At 31.8% G+C, this 15,375-nt stretch overlaps 1 protein-coding gene and 1 long non-coding RNA gene across 2 annotated transcripts; both read right to left on the bottom strand.

The window, feature by feature from the left end:
• Positions 1–1,550: 1,550 nt before the first annotated feature.
• Positions 1,551–8,196, bottom strand: LOC146938305 (zinc finger (CCCH-type) family protein / D111/G-patch domain-containing protein). The gene is made up of 4 exons (XM_085752264.1): positions 8,033–8,196; positions 6,036–6,344; positions 3,942–4,002; positions 1,551–2,886 (listed from the first exon to the last, which is right to left on the bottom strand). The coding sequence occupies exons 1-4, from the start codon at positions 8,156–8,158 to the stop codon at positions 1,895–1,897; spliced, it is 1,488 nt and encodes a 495-aa protein (XP_085608390.1). The 5' UTR covers positions 8,159–8,196; the 3' UTR covers positions 1,551–1,894.
• Positions 8,197–13,843: 5,647 nt separating this feature from the next.
• LOC146938304 (uncharacterized) lies at positions 13,844–14,419 on the bottom strand. The gene is made up of 2 exons (XR_015031258.1): positions 14,224–14,419; positions 13,844–14,190 (listed from the first exon to the last, which is right to left on the bottom strand). It is a non-coding gene; the product is annotated as an uncharacterized LOC146938304 (long non-coding RNA).
• Positions 14,420–15,375: the final 956 nt, after the last annotated feature.

Raw genomic sequence — 15,375 nt, 5'->3', positions numbered from 1 at the left:
CTACATCCAGATTTTATTACTTTTTATCTTTAACTTTTGTCGTTTTAAAAAATTCATATTTAATTCATTTCATGTCAGAAAATTCTAAATTTTAGTAAACGAACCTTTCATAGTGTTCTAATCTTGTCTCAAAAAAATCGTTCAAAAATTTAAGAGTTTAAGGATAATTAATCAAACTTTGTTTTAGCAGGGACTAAAATTATAAGTAAATTTTTTTTTATAGGGACTAAAAATGCTATTAAAATTAAGTAGGGACTAAACTTACAAGGTCGCTATTTTATAGGGACTAGAAACATAATTAACCCTATTATTATTAATTAAAAAAGTTACAATTTGTTAATTTGGATATATTAAAAAATAGATCTAAATTAAACCGTTTTAAATTTTAAATTGGATTGGATCGGTTTTTTAAATTAGTTGTCTAAAACTGAACTAAACCACAAATGACTTTATCTTTAAATCGTATAAATTTTTGCCTTAAAACCGCACCGCGAACACCCCTAGTCAGATTTGCAAATCCAATTTCTTCAATTGTGTTTAGCTTATCTGACATATGTTTATACAATTATTTATTTACTCATGATTTTTTAAATAAAAAAATTGAAATTGTTTATTTAGTAGTGTCGATGTTTTTTTAATAATATAAATTTATTTAATTTTTGTATTAAAATTCATAAAATTTCAAATAATAAAAAAAAATTGAAAAGAAAAAAAAAAAGATGTAATTGTTTCACAGGGATAATTTTATCACTTGAGGATGATATATAGTATTATCATGGTTGCGATCATATGTGCATAGAATAACCGTTTATCATGTATATATCATATTGTATCCTTATCATCTTCTATATCATATGATATCTATATCAGATCATACCCACCCTTGGAGAGATTGTGAGATAGTTCCCTTGTTCATATAAAAGTTGTTTTCATTTTCAAGGACATAATTAATCCTCTAATTGGCAACCTTTTCACAACTCATGCATGTTTCTATTTTGATTATTTGAGAATTTTATTGAGCTAGAAAAATTTGTTTGAGTATAGGCAAAGATTAAATGTTGGGGAGTTGACAAACTCCAATATAGAGAAATTTTCAACTATATTTTAGTTATTTTTAGAGAAAATTTAAGCTACTATAAAAAATAAAAAAAAAATAAAAAAAAAAAAAAAAATCATATATGTATATAAATATCCTACTTTGTAATGGTCATTTTACAACTTTGAACTAGCACCTCAAGTGTATATAAATATCCAGTTTGACTTGTTCTATATTTTGCATAAGAGAAATAAAAGATAAAAAGGAATGCAAGTCAGATTAGTGAATTACCTAAGAGTCAAAATAACAATAATATGCCTAAAAGAGCCAAAATAACAAACATTATATATAGAATGTGAAAATTAGATCCCTCAAAAAAAGAATGTGAAAACTAGACTTGATTTGTTCCACTTTAAAATAAAATAAAATACTATGTAATTGAAATCGGTTAAGATTGCCAACTGCGTCAAACCGAATGAAATGTCCTATGTAATGTCTACAACTGGTCACATAATTTCAGTGTAAGCGAAATTAAAATGCAAGATTTACAACTTGGACGCGGAACCAAATAAGCGCAAAGTCAATTTCATCCAAAATCACATTTGGCAAACAATCGCCCAAACATATAGTAAACCAAGCAAGCAAACTTACAGCTTAAAGAACAGTGTAATGCTGACCACTCAGGTGAAAGAAGGGGGAAAAAATACTACATAGCAATCTACTAGTATCTTAGTAGAGTTACTTACACCTGTGAGATTTCTTTCTTTTTCTTCTTTTCAAAGCATCTGCCTGCATGAGGATATATTGAATGCATTACATTGTTCAACAACAAAACGTGAACTGAGTCCTAAGTACTAACTAAAACTTAAGCCATCTCTTATCTTTTTCTTTGCTAACAACATCATCTGAGGCAGAGGCATGAACTGCTTCAGCCTCAGCCAATGCCTTGCGGGTTTGGACTAATTTTTTCATAGCAGCATCATAAACAGGTTTTTCTCTTTTATTTGCTTCTGCCATTTGTTCAAATTTTAGAACCTGCACTTTCAAATCCTTCACATCATTCTCATAAGCAACCAACATTTTTCTATCCACCTTTTTACCTTCACCTGAACCTTTGCTTTGCGGCTTCTTCATTGATCCATTGTTGGAAGCTTCACCGTGCATGGCTAGTTGAGTGTTTATTAGCGAGAAGACATCTGGTGTCAATTCTTCTTCTTCTTCTTTTGCAGCACGAATTGCAGCTGCATGTCTCTTCTCCCGTTTTCTCTTACCACCTCTGGTCCGTTTCTTCCTTTGCTTTTCTGTGTTCCCTTCCACTTTATGAGACTTAAGTGCATGATCTAAGGACTGCTTAGGTGGTAGAACCTTCACTGGTATGGGATCAACCATACCCTGACCAGTTAAGCCTAAACCCATTCCTTCTTGGTAACCCATATTCGCCATCATTTTGGAAGCCATGCCTCTGGTGTGGTTCTCCCACTTCGCAAATATAGCAGTTTCGGTTTGAACGCCTTTCTGTAAGTTGGTACTATCCATAAATCCTAAACCCTGTGGTTCCTCTTCCTCTGAGCCGCTGTAATCGGATTGTTCTAAGCTGGAATCACTATCTATGTCACTCATATCTGCATACTCAGATAATACCATATCTTGTGCACCAAGCTTCGCAGAACTTCCATCATCTCGGAAAACAACTTGTCCAACTCCAGCTTTTTCGTCCCATGACTCAAGCTCGGCTGCTCTCCAAATGCCTGCATTTGCATTTGAGACTGCCCATATGCTTGACCCAGCAAGGGACGGCTTCCAAATTGTTGGGGCATATTCCTTAAGGGAAGTCAGTTGAACATCAACTCCTGTAAACATAGATATTATAAAAGCTATTACATACATAACAAAATATATGAACACTATCATTAAAAAATAACCAACAAGCAGATGCTATAACTATAGGTAGATGCTATGCAAATATCTTGTATCTTAATATTATCTGTTAGTATCTCAAATCATCTCTTAGAGCTATCTTCAATATTTCTCAATTATTATCATGACTATTTTACCCTGTTTGAACAGTATTAGGAGTTTTGTTCTAGAATAAATAAGCTTCAATACTAAGTCTTATGTATCCTCACTCATCAAACTACAATTCCATGTCTATTATTTTTTTCTCTTCCCTTTTTATCTGAAATCCTATAACCTCAACAGGCATAAAATAGCAACCACACATTTGAAAATAGACGCATGGTGTATTAGGATCACATGCAGAAACATCCAAACCAAGATTAAAAATCCAGTTTAGAGAAGAGGGGGCCAAAAATAAACAAGGTGATTTCATGGCATCTAACTCTTCATATTCTCAAACAGAAAGAAAAAAGCAATTGAATTAAGAGTACAAAGTCTGTTATTTGTTTATTTTTTTCATTATTAGCCTGAATGAGTGAAGCATTTCACCCCCAATGCCACAAACATTGAATTGGAAAAGGATTACCATTTTAAAAATAAAGTTCAAACAAATAGCCCGCAATGAACCTAAATGAAATTAAAATGTAGATAGGAATAACTATACCACCCTCCTATAGATTCAAGTACACAAACCACCTAAATTTTTTCCAAGATGTTAACCAGAATTTATATCTCATAATGGAAAAGCATCATAATGAAAAAGTTTTCCCTTGTGATGATAACCATAGTTATGTTACAATAAAGGAAAACTTGGACACCAAAGGTTTATTCACATAAACTAGCTCTCTGATCGGAACAAAGACTTGACTCAACAAGTAATCAAAGAAATAACGGTCCATATTCTTATCGAATACCTGCACTTAAAAGTGCAAGTATCACTAAAATTTAGTGAAAGAGCTGATTACAACGAGGTCTGTGTGATTTCTCTTCTAATCTATTAGCAGCTTACCATGGGATAGGCGACAGTTACTACCAAATCGACATCGTTGTTGTAAAAAGAACTTGCACATCTGCACTTTGGTGTTCTAGTGTTAGTAAATGTCATGAAAAACAATTGACTTCATCGAATAATCTAGAACCTAGATTTTGAGGAATAAAAATGCTGAGATAAACATCTTCAAAGAAGTAGCAATTCCATATCTACTTCACACACATATTATTCATATAATGTTCAATCAGAATGATTTTTCTTGTTTTCCATGGTATTATAAAGTAATTAATGGCAGATGAGGTTACTGTGAAATTCTTGACAACATATATGACCGAAATGTTAAGACGACGAAATATGAGACACAGAATAACAAAGACAAAAACCAATATGGCACAATAAAGAGTGTTTTCATTTCCAGATTTTACTAGCTAAGAATAGTTCATTGATGGGGTGATTCAGTGATTGGAACCTTTAAAACAAAAACAAAAAAAATCAAGTTTGTTGAATAAAAATTATTGTGAGATTTGTTTGAAATTTTACTAATTTAAAAACTTAAATCATTTATAAAGGATGCTACATGTATTATGTACTCCCTCTGTTCCTTTTTAAGGGTGGTCGTTTGACCATGTCCACCATTCACATAATCTACTTTGACCATATTTATTTATTAACATATAAAGACAAAATGTTAGCATATAAGATGTTGTTCAATTTGTTTCAATGAATATTTTCAAAATATCAACTTTTATAATTTTTGGTGATGGATAATTAAAGATATTAGTTGTCAAAGTTGTGCATTGACATGTGAGAAGTGGTCAAAAACAACACTTAAAAAGGAATGGAGGGAATAATAATACTGAAAAGATGTACAGAATATATCATTTTTTCATAAAATGATTTCTTGTAGTATCTTACTTCCAAAAACCAAAAAAAAAGTTGAAATTCGAAAATAGCAGCAAAAAAAAAAGAGGATGTGTCACAGTTTCAAGAGTTGGGTCAGGGACTCAGGAGGACTACCAAACTACACTAACAAAACACTCGTATAAGCAATATGTCAAATGAGTTACTTAGGAACAAATTCAAAGTATGATGACAAGAACCTAAACTGTTGAAACATCAAATTAAGAATAAATGTCCCCTAAACTGCACGATTGTAGCATGCTTCAAAAAGATATGGAATAATGACATGCAGAAACTTCCATTTTCTAATAAATTTTTCCAATTGTCAGCAAGATATTGGTCTTTTTTAAGGTTGGCCTAAAAGATTAACTTGACATAAAAATCATTTAAAACCCTATTTTGCAATAAGAACTTTAAACAAGCATATATGTTCAAGTCTTTTACATACGCCAACAAGATTAAATTTTTAAGAGGGTAGAGAAGTATATGATTTTAACACATAATGAAAAACTAATACAATAATAGTAGTACTAGTAACAAAAAGAATTATTTTATTATTTACATTTACCTAACTAGATTTAGGCCTGTAAGTGATTTTATATGATATGTCAAAATATGCCCACTCACACAAGAACCCTTTGAATTTCAATAAGACCGCCTATATTGTGCGTAAATTCAACTTTTAAAAGAATAACATGGACCACAAGGATAAAACTCTAAAACACTTGGACACCATACCGTGAATAACTATCCCAAAAGCTAAACCTGTGAGGACTTAACACATTAACGTGTTTTTATATAGTCTCATAAGGACTTAATAACCCTTAAACCAAGACAACATTTAGCTGATCATTTTCCTTTTATGGTGTGGGGTAAAGGTAAAGGGTAATGAGGGTATTGGAGACAGCAATATGACCTAATCATTTGCTTTTTTCTCTACTTCTAAATAAATCTAGGGAATATTAGAAAGCACCATATGCCTGTGTTGCCTATTTTCCCTTCTCTATATATGTTACATTCATTTCAAAAAATTGACGAACTGTTGATTTTTCAGGCTCCCTTATTTTTTTTTTTTATTTGTTATAGCAGTGGAAATTAAGGGGTACAAAAACTATATTAGTTAACAATATAGTATAGAATACTTCAATATACATTTTGTCGCCAAAATAGACGAAAAAAGAGATACATTTGACCCAAAATGATTTTGCATACCAGCATATTTTCAGATGTAGGAGTAAGAAATGAAATCTTCGCCACTGAATTATCCAATTGCATCACTTGACCATTGTACCAACGCCCATCTTTGTAACGGAATCTACATTTAGATCCAATAGAAAAGCTTTTTTCTTCTAGCGGCTCTGGTTCAACATCTGCAGGATCAAGTGGCTCCACTTTCTTTTCTTCAGCAAAAATATCAGTACTGCACAGCACTGTGTCTGCTTCGGATAATAATCTCGCACGCTTTAGGTGAAGAAGTCCTTCCTCGGCATCCTTAATTGCCTGAACAAGTTCCTCGTGAACCTGGGATATCGACAAATTTTAAGATTCAGTCTAAAAACAGCCTCGGAATTCTTTGAATGATAGCCATAATCATGGTAGTTAAAATCAAACACCAAGCCATATCAATCGAACCTATGTTTTGCACCAGTTTCTACAATCTCAATCCCATGTGAGAATACAATATTCTAGGATTGAAGATGAATCGCTTGCTTACTTGTAAGAACACAATGAATCATGTTATACCATCCATTCTAAAATAATTCAACAACAGCATGTTGGTGGGTCAGGCTGGGGGTGAAAACAATTCACCCAGTAAAATCCGGTATATTTAACCCACCCAGACTCATATAAACAAGGACACCATGAATACGGAATATAAAGAGAGAGAAACGAAACTGAATTAGTATGTTATTTGAATGAAGCTGTTATGAATTCTGAACATGGATTTTGTTTATATGCAGAATGGATGATAGATGTACATGACTAACCACCTAAACTAGCTTAGTTGACTGAACGAATTTTAACTACTGAATTACATACTTAAATTAGCTTTCGAAATTGTCTTCCTTCCAGCGACCACAACTCTGCTATTGAGTGTAACCAAGTCTATTTGGATTGGCTTATTTGAGCTCATATACAGGCATAAGCACTTGTTAGACTGATAAAGTTTATGATATGTCCATAACCTATTTTCACCTTTATTTTCATAAGCTGTCCAGTATAATTCATGAAAACAGTTTATAGCTTATATGAAAACATTTTGACTTTATTTTGGGTCTCTTTGGATTGGCTTATTTGAGCTTATCTACCGGCATAAGTTTTGTGAGACTATTTGGGAGAACTTATGAAAATAGCTTATGACATTGTTCACAAGCTATTTTCAGCTTATTTTCATAAGTTCTCCAATATAGCTTATGAAAACAACTTATAGATTATACGAAAAACAATCCAACTTTCTTTTATTTTTTGCTATAGAAATAGCTTATGCATAAGCGCTTCTCATGATAAGTAAGTTTGTATGCTATAAACTACAAATAAGCTCCTTATCCCAACCGGGCCTATATCTTTTATCATAAGAAAGCTTATACATAAGCACTTACATGTTACATTGTTATAAGAGCTTAATTAAGTTGTTTATCCCAACAAAAAAAAAATAAGTTGTTTATCCAAACTGAGCTAACATAATTAGCACAACTTGACCCAAAAGTTTGTGGCAATGGTGCATTTTCATTCCATTGTTTTAGGCAAAAACCAAGAGAACAAAAAAAGAAAAAGCGTACAGTTCCATTAAAATACGAAATGCTAAAAAAAATCTTAAAACTACTCTATGCTTTGATTGATTTACATACAACCTAAAGTAGCACAGCAATATACCCTAAAGGTTCCACTTCTAGAGATGTGATACTCTGTGAAGCACGGACACTCCTCGGATTAGGTGTGTCCCGGTATCAGACATGTATCGGTGTCCGACGACACCTATGATTACACTGAATTATGTCATTTTCTCAAATTTCTCAAATTATTATCCATGTCAACGTGTCAGTGTTTGTGTCATGTTCGTGCTTCATAAGAATCTAGGGTTTATAGCTTTTGATTCTAGAATTGATTCTTAAGCACAATTATTTTAGTACAACTCATTTTTACATGAAACACACCAAATCAAACCCTAATAAATGGAGATTTAGATTCAAAATTGAAATTGAAGATACCTCGAGGAGTTCGGAATTGGTTGGATCAAGGAGAAGAGCATGATCGATAGCAGTGAGAGAATCTCTTTGTTCATGTAATTGAAGTTCCAGTTGGTTTTCAAGGACTCTCTCTTCTTCGCTACCCATTCTCGTTCGACCTCACACAATACAAACCAATTTTCCTTCTTTTTCTTTCTCCCTTCTTCACTTTATTAAATTATTAAATTAATTCAATCTTTTGTTTTTTGGAAAATTGATTTTAAGTGGATTTTTGGATTTTATTTTTGGGAGATCAAGACTTTGCTCTAATTTTTTTGGAGGGGAAGACTTGCTCTAATTTTGATAATGTTCGGTAAAACTAACGATTGAGTTAACTTATAAATAAGAAATAACATAAAAAAGTCTTGAAGGACTACTTGGGAATTTTGTCAAACTAAAAGGAATAAAAGAGGTATTTGGCCTAATCACTTAATATTATTTCTCTTTTAAATTTATTCATCATGTGTGTGTCCAAATAAATTTTATTTGGGGTTGTGCATATGCAAGAGTTGCTCTAAGCTATCAGCTGCTTGAATTAACTTATCAAAAAACATTATAAGTTAGTAAAAATAAGTTATAAGCTTATGAGAGATAAGTGATAAACTCAAAAGAGTGTCTTGCCAAAGAAATCAAGAGAAGACAAATTTGTCATATAAGTGTTTTATTTTTATAGAAAATATACTGAAATTTTTTCTCAAAACTATTTGATAAACTATCATCAGAACTTATATAGAATTAACCTCGAAATTATTTTTAGACATTTTAGCAACAAAAAAAAATGTATAGACCTATCATAAGCTATTTTGACTAGTTCTCTTAAATAGTTTGACAAGTCTTTATGTTAGTACATAAATTTGAATAAGTTAATTGAAATATACATTTTAAATTGATTTTGGTATGTTCGGTAACATTTGTTAGAATTGATTGTCTCCGAGGTCGATTCTAACTTGAAGCTAATATTTGTAGTTTGTAGCTTTAAATATGATTTTTACACTCAAATCTATTGTTCAATTCACTTCACATAAATGTATAATTCCAAACATAAATCGTTATATGTTATACTCACTTTTAACTAAAATCAGTCAAATTGATTTGGCCGAGTGTTAACAACTTTTTTCTTCTCATACTCTCTTAGTCTACCCGTAAAAAGGTGACCGCCTAACTTTGGCACAAACTCATGGTTGTAAACTCCATTACGAATGGCCAACCACCATTCATTTGTCTTCTTCTCAAAGTAACCACACATCCTAAACGGGCATCCACATTTCCTTGAGCTCGTGACTTCAAGCTTCAATTTCTTCTTCGTCTTTGGTGGTTCGTATTCACCACTTCTTTCACCATGCAACATCAACATTAGAATGGATTTATCTATAGATATAGTAAATCATGTCTTTGTTGCTTGTCGACGAATCCAATCAAGCAAATCATCTCGCACTCGCCATCTATCCTTAGTGGGAAAAAATGACGTCGTGTTTACTTCATTGTCATGAAGCTTGGAAACACCAGTAGGTTTCATTTCAACGGAAGCTTCAATGAAAGGTTTGACATCAACGGAAGCTTCAATGATGGGCGGTTTGAGCTCAACACCATCTTCCACCATATTTTCAATCATCGCTATGAAGAACGAATAAAAAATAACAAAGAAAAATGTTATAAATAACTTATGTTACATAACCCTAAGGAATAAAAAGGGCGCCAAAATTCAAACTTGACCCCCCACACAAGTTAACGCATGTTGTCCATTAGCGGGAGTTAACTCTCGTTGCGTCTAGGGCTCCAAAATGACGAACTACACATAAAAACCAGCAAAATGTAAAATGGTTGGATGATGCATTACCTGTTTTTGACATTTGATGAGCGTAGAAACTTACTTCATAACCTTTTCCAATGATTTGAGATGAAAATTTTCCATCAAATCTTTGCACTTTTTGAGTTTTTGAATATGAAGAGGAAAAGAAGTGTGTGTTTGAAGTGTGAGCAGTTGGTGTTGACCTAACAACAGAAAAGGATCGCAACTCAGGTTAACTCACGCTAGGGTCATTTTTAGAAGTTTGGGGTTGGAAATGAGCAAAATAGAAATGGAGAAGAGCAATTTTTCATTGAAAAAAACATTGCTTCACTTTTTGAGCAACAATCTCTAAAACACTTCATAATGCAAGTTTCTCAGCCCAATTCTATTGTCTCTCATAATAAATGCAAATGGAACCCATGACATGTTCAATAACCTATTTACACTCTTGTGACCACAATCTCCCCATCAACAACTGCATCAACTCCTTCCCTTCTCAATTAACTCCCATTTCAGTCACTTGTCCTTATCCTTCCCCAATGTGACAGAAATTCGCTGAACCAACAAAGTGGTCCAACTCTAACACTTCCTGTGAAATATTAAATATACCAACCCTAATCAAAATACATGTCTTGCATTTCAAATATGTAACTCACCTATCACAACCTACTATTGGAAATCTAAATCTAAATTATATTTAACCTTAGGATCTTATGTAATATTCGATATTTTTCAATCCAATAGACAACAAAACATTCCCCTAGTCAAATTGAAATATTAATTTTTAATATGTAAGATAATTTTTTATTTTTTTTTACTTATAGTTATCACTATACCATTCTCTTTGCATGCTAAAGTGGATTTGGAACAACTATTTTTTATTTTACCAAAATTATTAGTGGCCATACAATCATAGAGCATTTTTTTTTATGTAAATACAATCATAGAGCATTAGACAGGGGTATATGATGGGGTATCATACCACTGCTCTCTTATCCTTTTATATTTTTGGATCGGATCAGATTAGGAGAGCTACACCAACTCATCATTCAAGAAAAATCACCAACTTCAATAAGTATTTTAGTAAGATGGAATTTATATATGATTATCAATAGAAAAATTTGAAGTTAAATCCAAATTATAGGTAGTACCAAGAGAAGATTCAACCAGAAATCAAACGCTTTGTATTGAAGTTCTTGTACTCCATCTGTCCGCAATTATAAAATTCTTTTCAAACTTTTCTTTGTTGCGTAAATATAAAACTCTTTTTAGAATTTATTTTTTTCACAAAAATACCCCTGTACCATTGAAAAATAAAAGTATTGTGTTTTCTCTCTTATATATACTATGCATAAAACGAATATATGATTTTGTGGTGGCATTTTTGCTGAAAAAAATAAATATAGTTTGTTTCAATATGAAAATGCAAAACATATATACCTATACTTTTAATCAAAATTAAAATTTGATAAAAATTATTGTTCTTAATTTATACGCTTTAACGCGATAAAATAGATCAACCAAAACAAAGAGTCAAATTACAAGACATAAAATGCAAAAAAGTGAAAGCCAACAAGCGGCATTATCCGAAGGAGTAACCAAGACAAAGAGATGGGTTACTCCGCCCAACATAGTGGTCAAAAGGTAAACTAGGCTTGAACACCTTAAACCCCCACCAAAAATGCAATTTCACCCTGTTAACAATCTGATCGATATATGATATTTTGTTTTGGAAATTTACGAGTTCTTGATCCTTCCAAATAATCCAAATGGAATCCATCCAAATTATATGAAAACAAGTCCAAACATCCTCCTTAAAAAGATGACCACCAATAAACTGAGATGTGAGCAATCTAATATCTTATAGAAAAGCAGTAGAAATTCTCAACCAATACAAAATGGAGTACACACATTGCCATAGAAATACAATGTAAAAACAAATGATTATTCAACTCCTTCATCCCACAACCATCAGAACATAAAAGAGAGTCAACTTGAAGAATTCTAGGGCGAGCCAAATTATCCTTAGTTGATAGTCTATTTTTCAGTAAACACCAAGCAAGAAGAGACACTTAGTGCCTGTTTGCCTCAGCGGTGGTCCACCCACGTTTCTGTAAAACCACGTTTTGAACCACGTTAACTCAAAAGCTCCAATTGCTAGCTTTTAAAAATCACGGCAATTTGTGCTTTGGAAATCCCCCAAACGTGATTTTTTGCTTCCAGACTCCATACCAAACAAGCACTTAGATACATACTACATTTGTTCCATGTGATGTCTTTTTGTAGAAGATCGAGGTTGTTGATCATCAAAAGTTAATAAGTTGTAGACTCCATTTATCGACTAACCTTGAATTGGATCAGGCTTCCAATATAAAGCAACGTAGGCTTGCAATACAATATTATCGAACAAAAGCAACACTTTGCAACCAACTCCTCCTCTCAAATAAGAAATCAATATGTTGGTGATCTTTGTTGTAGATTCTTACGATAAGGGACAAAAAATATAAACATTAACGTTTGTAGATAAGTAGTAACTTAAACTCAGCATAAACATTTATCGTATAAGTACTTATGTATAAACTATTTTTTCATAAAAAATAAAATTAAATAAATATTTTTATTTATCGATAAAAGGAAATTTTAGGGAAGGAAAAACATTCATTAAAATGACAGTAATAACCATTTTACAAGCATCTTTTAGAAAATTTAAATTTTGTTCTTTGACATTATAATATTAAACTTGTACTACCGGATTGTTATCTCACTAACAATTCCAACTATTTGCATATGATTTATAAACTATTTTCATAAACCGATCTTTTAAACGCGTCATAAGTTATTTTCATAAGTCTTTTCAAACAACCTCATAAGTACCTCACAAATATTTAGTTTCAATGACAAAAAATAAATAAGTTAATTCAAATACTCTTGCTAGTCTAGACAAAGGAACACCATGGTCCATTAATATTGATCATTATTCAACCACAAGTTATCGATAACTATTAACAATATGGATCTTAATAGAGATGGATGTTGCGTATGAGTAGTGGATTACTAGACAAGACAATATGAGGCAAAATAAGTTGCACCAAGAGGTTAGTATACCACAAGCAAAGGCAATGGCTAGTGAAACCTACTACCTTGAAAGTTCCATTTCATGTGGTTTAGGAAACAGACAAATAAAAATTTTCAAATTCTAAATCAAAATGGTAATACTAGTGTTTTTGCATGTTGCAGGCCTCAAAAGCATCAATTCAAACGACCATTTTGTTGACTTTTCAGGAATCTCCTTGGTTGTATGTGACCATCCCTTTGTATTTGTATTCCCTATGTTATGAAGGTGCTGTGTAGGGCCAGTCCCACATCTACTACTTGCCTTTGGTTGAATAATTAAATAAAGAAGGATGCACTTCCTCTTAAAAGAAGGAAATGTGTTTGATACTTGAGTATTGTATTTATTTTGACTATACTTTTAGGTATAAATAAGAGAGCTTAATTATTGAAATATACGTATATCTTTGTTTTGAAAATTTGAATTTTAATAAATTTCAATAGAATTGTTTCTAGATATTTACAAAAATATTATACTACTAAAAAAATTCATTAGAGAAAATAAGTATGCGATGCTGATTTATTAATTCACTTTTAAAGAGATAATAACTCATTTTGAGAAGCAAGTCTTTTTTTAGTGATGGCAGGGGTTTGGCCGGGGTTTAAACCCTAAACTTTACATATTTTATGCATTGTTTCTACCAATTGAGTTAAATTTACGCCAAACAAAAGCAAGTCTAATAATATAAAGTAGTATATTTACATATTTAAAAAACAGATTGAGAGGTATAATAAACAAGAACCTACTACTTTCATTGCGTCTGAAAAAAGTAGTTATTTACTAGCTACGAAAATTAGCTTCAACCTATATTACTTTCTTTGTCAAACTCTCTTTAAAGTGGGTTGAATTCCTGTCAATATAAAAATATGTAAATAAATAACTCAAAGAAAGATAGAGAGAATTATTACACAAATAATTGATACATCATAAAAAATATCCAACGCCCTTATGGCATATTCAAATAACCATGCCCAGATTTTGTTTTTGTACTCTTCATTCAAAGAAGAAACAAGTAACTTTCGTGAAATGTTCTTGATGTATTGATTTTTTACTGCTATATATTATTTACGCGCAACTGCAGAGACTAATGATATTTTGATTTGATTGTGAAGACACTTCACGTACAATCCGAGGTTCAAACACGTTTGAACTTCAATCACACTAAGGTGAAATGACAAAGTGAAGCAACATTTTTTACAAAGTAATCGATGGTTCATTTTGTCATTTCACCTTAGTGACCTACTTTTTTTTTTTTGAAGTATCCTTAGTGACCTACTTGGAAGTTAGATGATTCCTTTCTTGTACGATATAATTTACAAAGTGATTTAAGTTATTATTAGTAAAGAAAAAAGACCCAGAAAAAGGAGAATGAATCATCTCTTCTATCAAATCATTCACTCCCCAACATCTAAATTACCCACCCTGCCAAACATCTTGAGTGCTAGAGAAGGCAACATCATTGTTCTTTTTTCTAGAAGTAATGATATTTTGACATCCATTTGATGACAACTTTATTAACAACCTTGTTTTTCTCACTTCTTATTGGTCAAAAACAATGGAGAGAGAAAAAGGAAGAGAGATGATAACAACTTCATGTGAGTATGAAAGAGAAAGTTGTCCAAAAATTGTCAAAAAATAATTGTCAAAATATCATTTCTCTTTTTCTACTTCCATTGCACACAAAATAAGAAAAAGAAGATTAAATTTTCACCACCTACATCTACATCCCTCACCTAACAAAGTTTCTTCCCAACCTATAACAAAAAGATTATAGACAAAATAAAATCTAAGAGAAAATACTAGAGTCATGAGCATTATGTGCTCTAAAACAGCTATGTTTCAATTGAATTCAATCATCCAACCGTTTATATTGTCAAATATCAACTACTTATTTCACCCTATCAAAAACTATCAAATATTCAAGAAAATTCTCAAGGTTTAGGAGGGGGAAATATGTGTGATTGAGATCAAGTGAACTTCGCCTAATGACAAATCGTTTAGAGAGAACCCAAGTTTGAATCAAAGATAGAACAATTTTTTATTAGACTTTTCTAACTTTCAATCAAACTTTTACTTACTATTAGAGTAGGGAAAGGGAAAAGTTAAAAAAATAAGCATAGGCAAAATGGTTATTAATTCATACAGCAAATAAATAGAATCTAATCTGATTATAGAAAAGTGATTAGTGCCAGAAAGTGGGTGATACAAAGATGAAGATCAAAATCATGTGAAGCCTAATCTATAATCATTCCAAGTTTTAAGAGATAGATCTTAATAAACCAAAATCAGATTAATCCAAATCCATAACCATTCTAATTCTATTAGATCATAATAAACCAAAATCAGATTAATCCCAATCCATAACCATTATAATTCTATTAGATCATAATAAACCAAAATCAGATTAATCCAAATCCATAACCA

Source organism: Medicago sativa, chromosome 3 (assembly GCF_051527215.1).
Source record: "Medicago sativa cultivar Bolivia chromosome 3, Bolivia_mono, whole genome shotgun sequence".
NCBI classification, from domain to species: domain Eukaryota; kingdom Viridiplantae; phylum Streptophyta; class Magnoliopsida; order Fabales; family Fabaceae; genus Medicago; species Medicago sativa.
The sequence above is the reverse complement of the archived record's forward strand: the minus strand, read 5'-3'. Positions and strand labels throughout refer to the sequence as shown.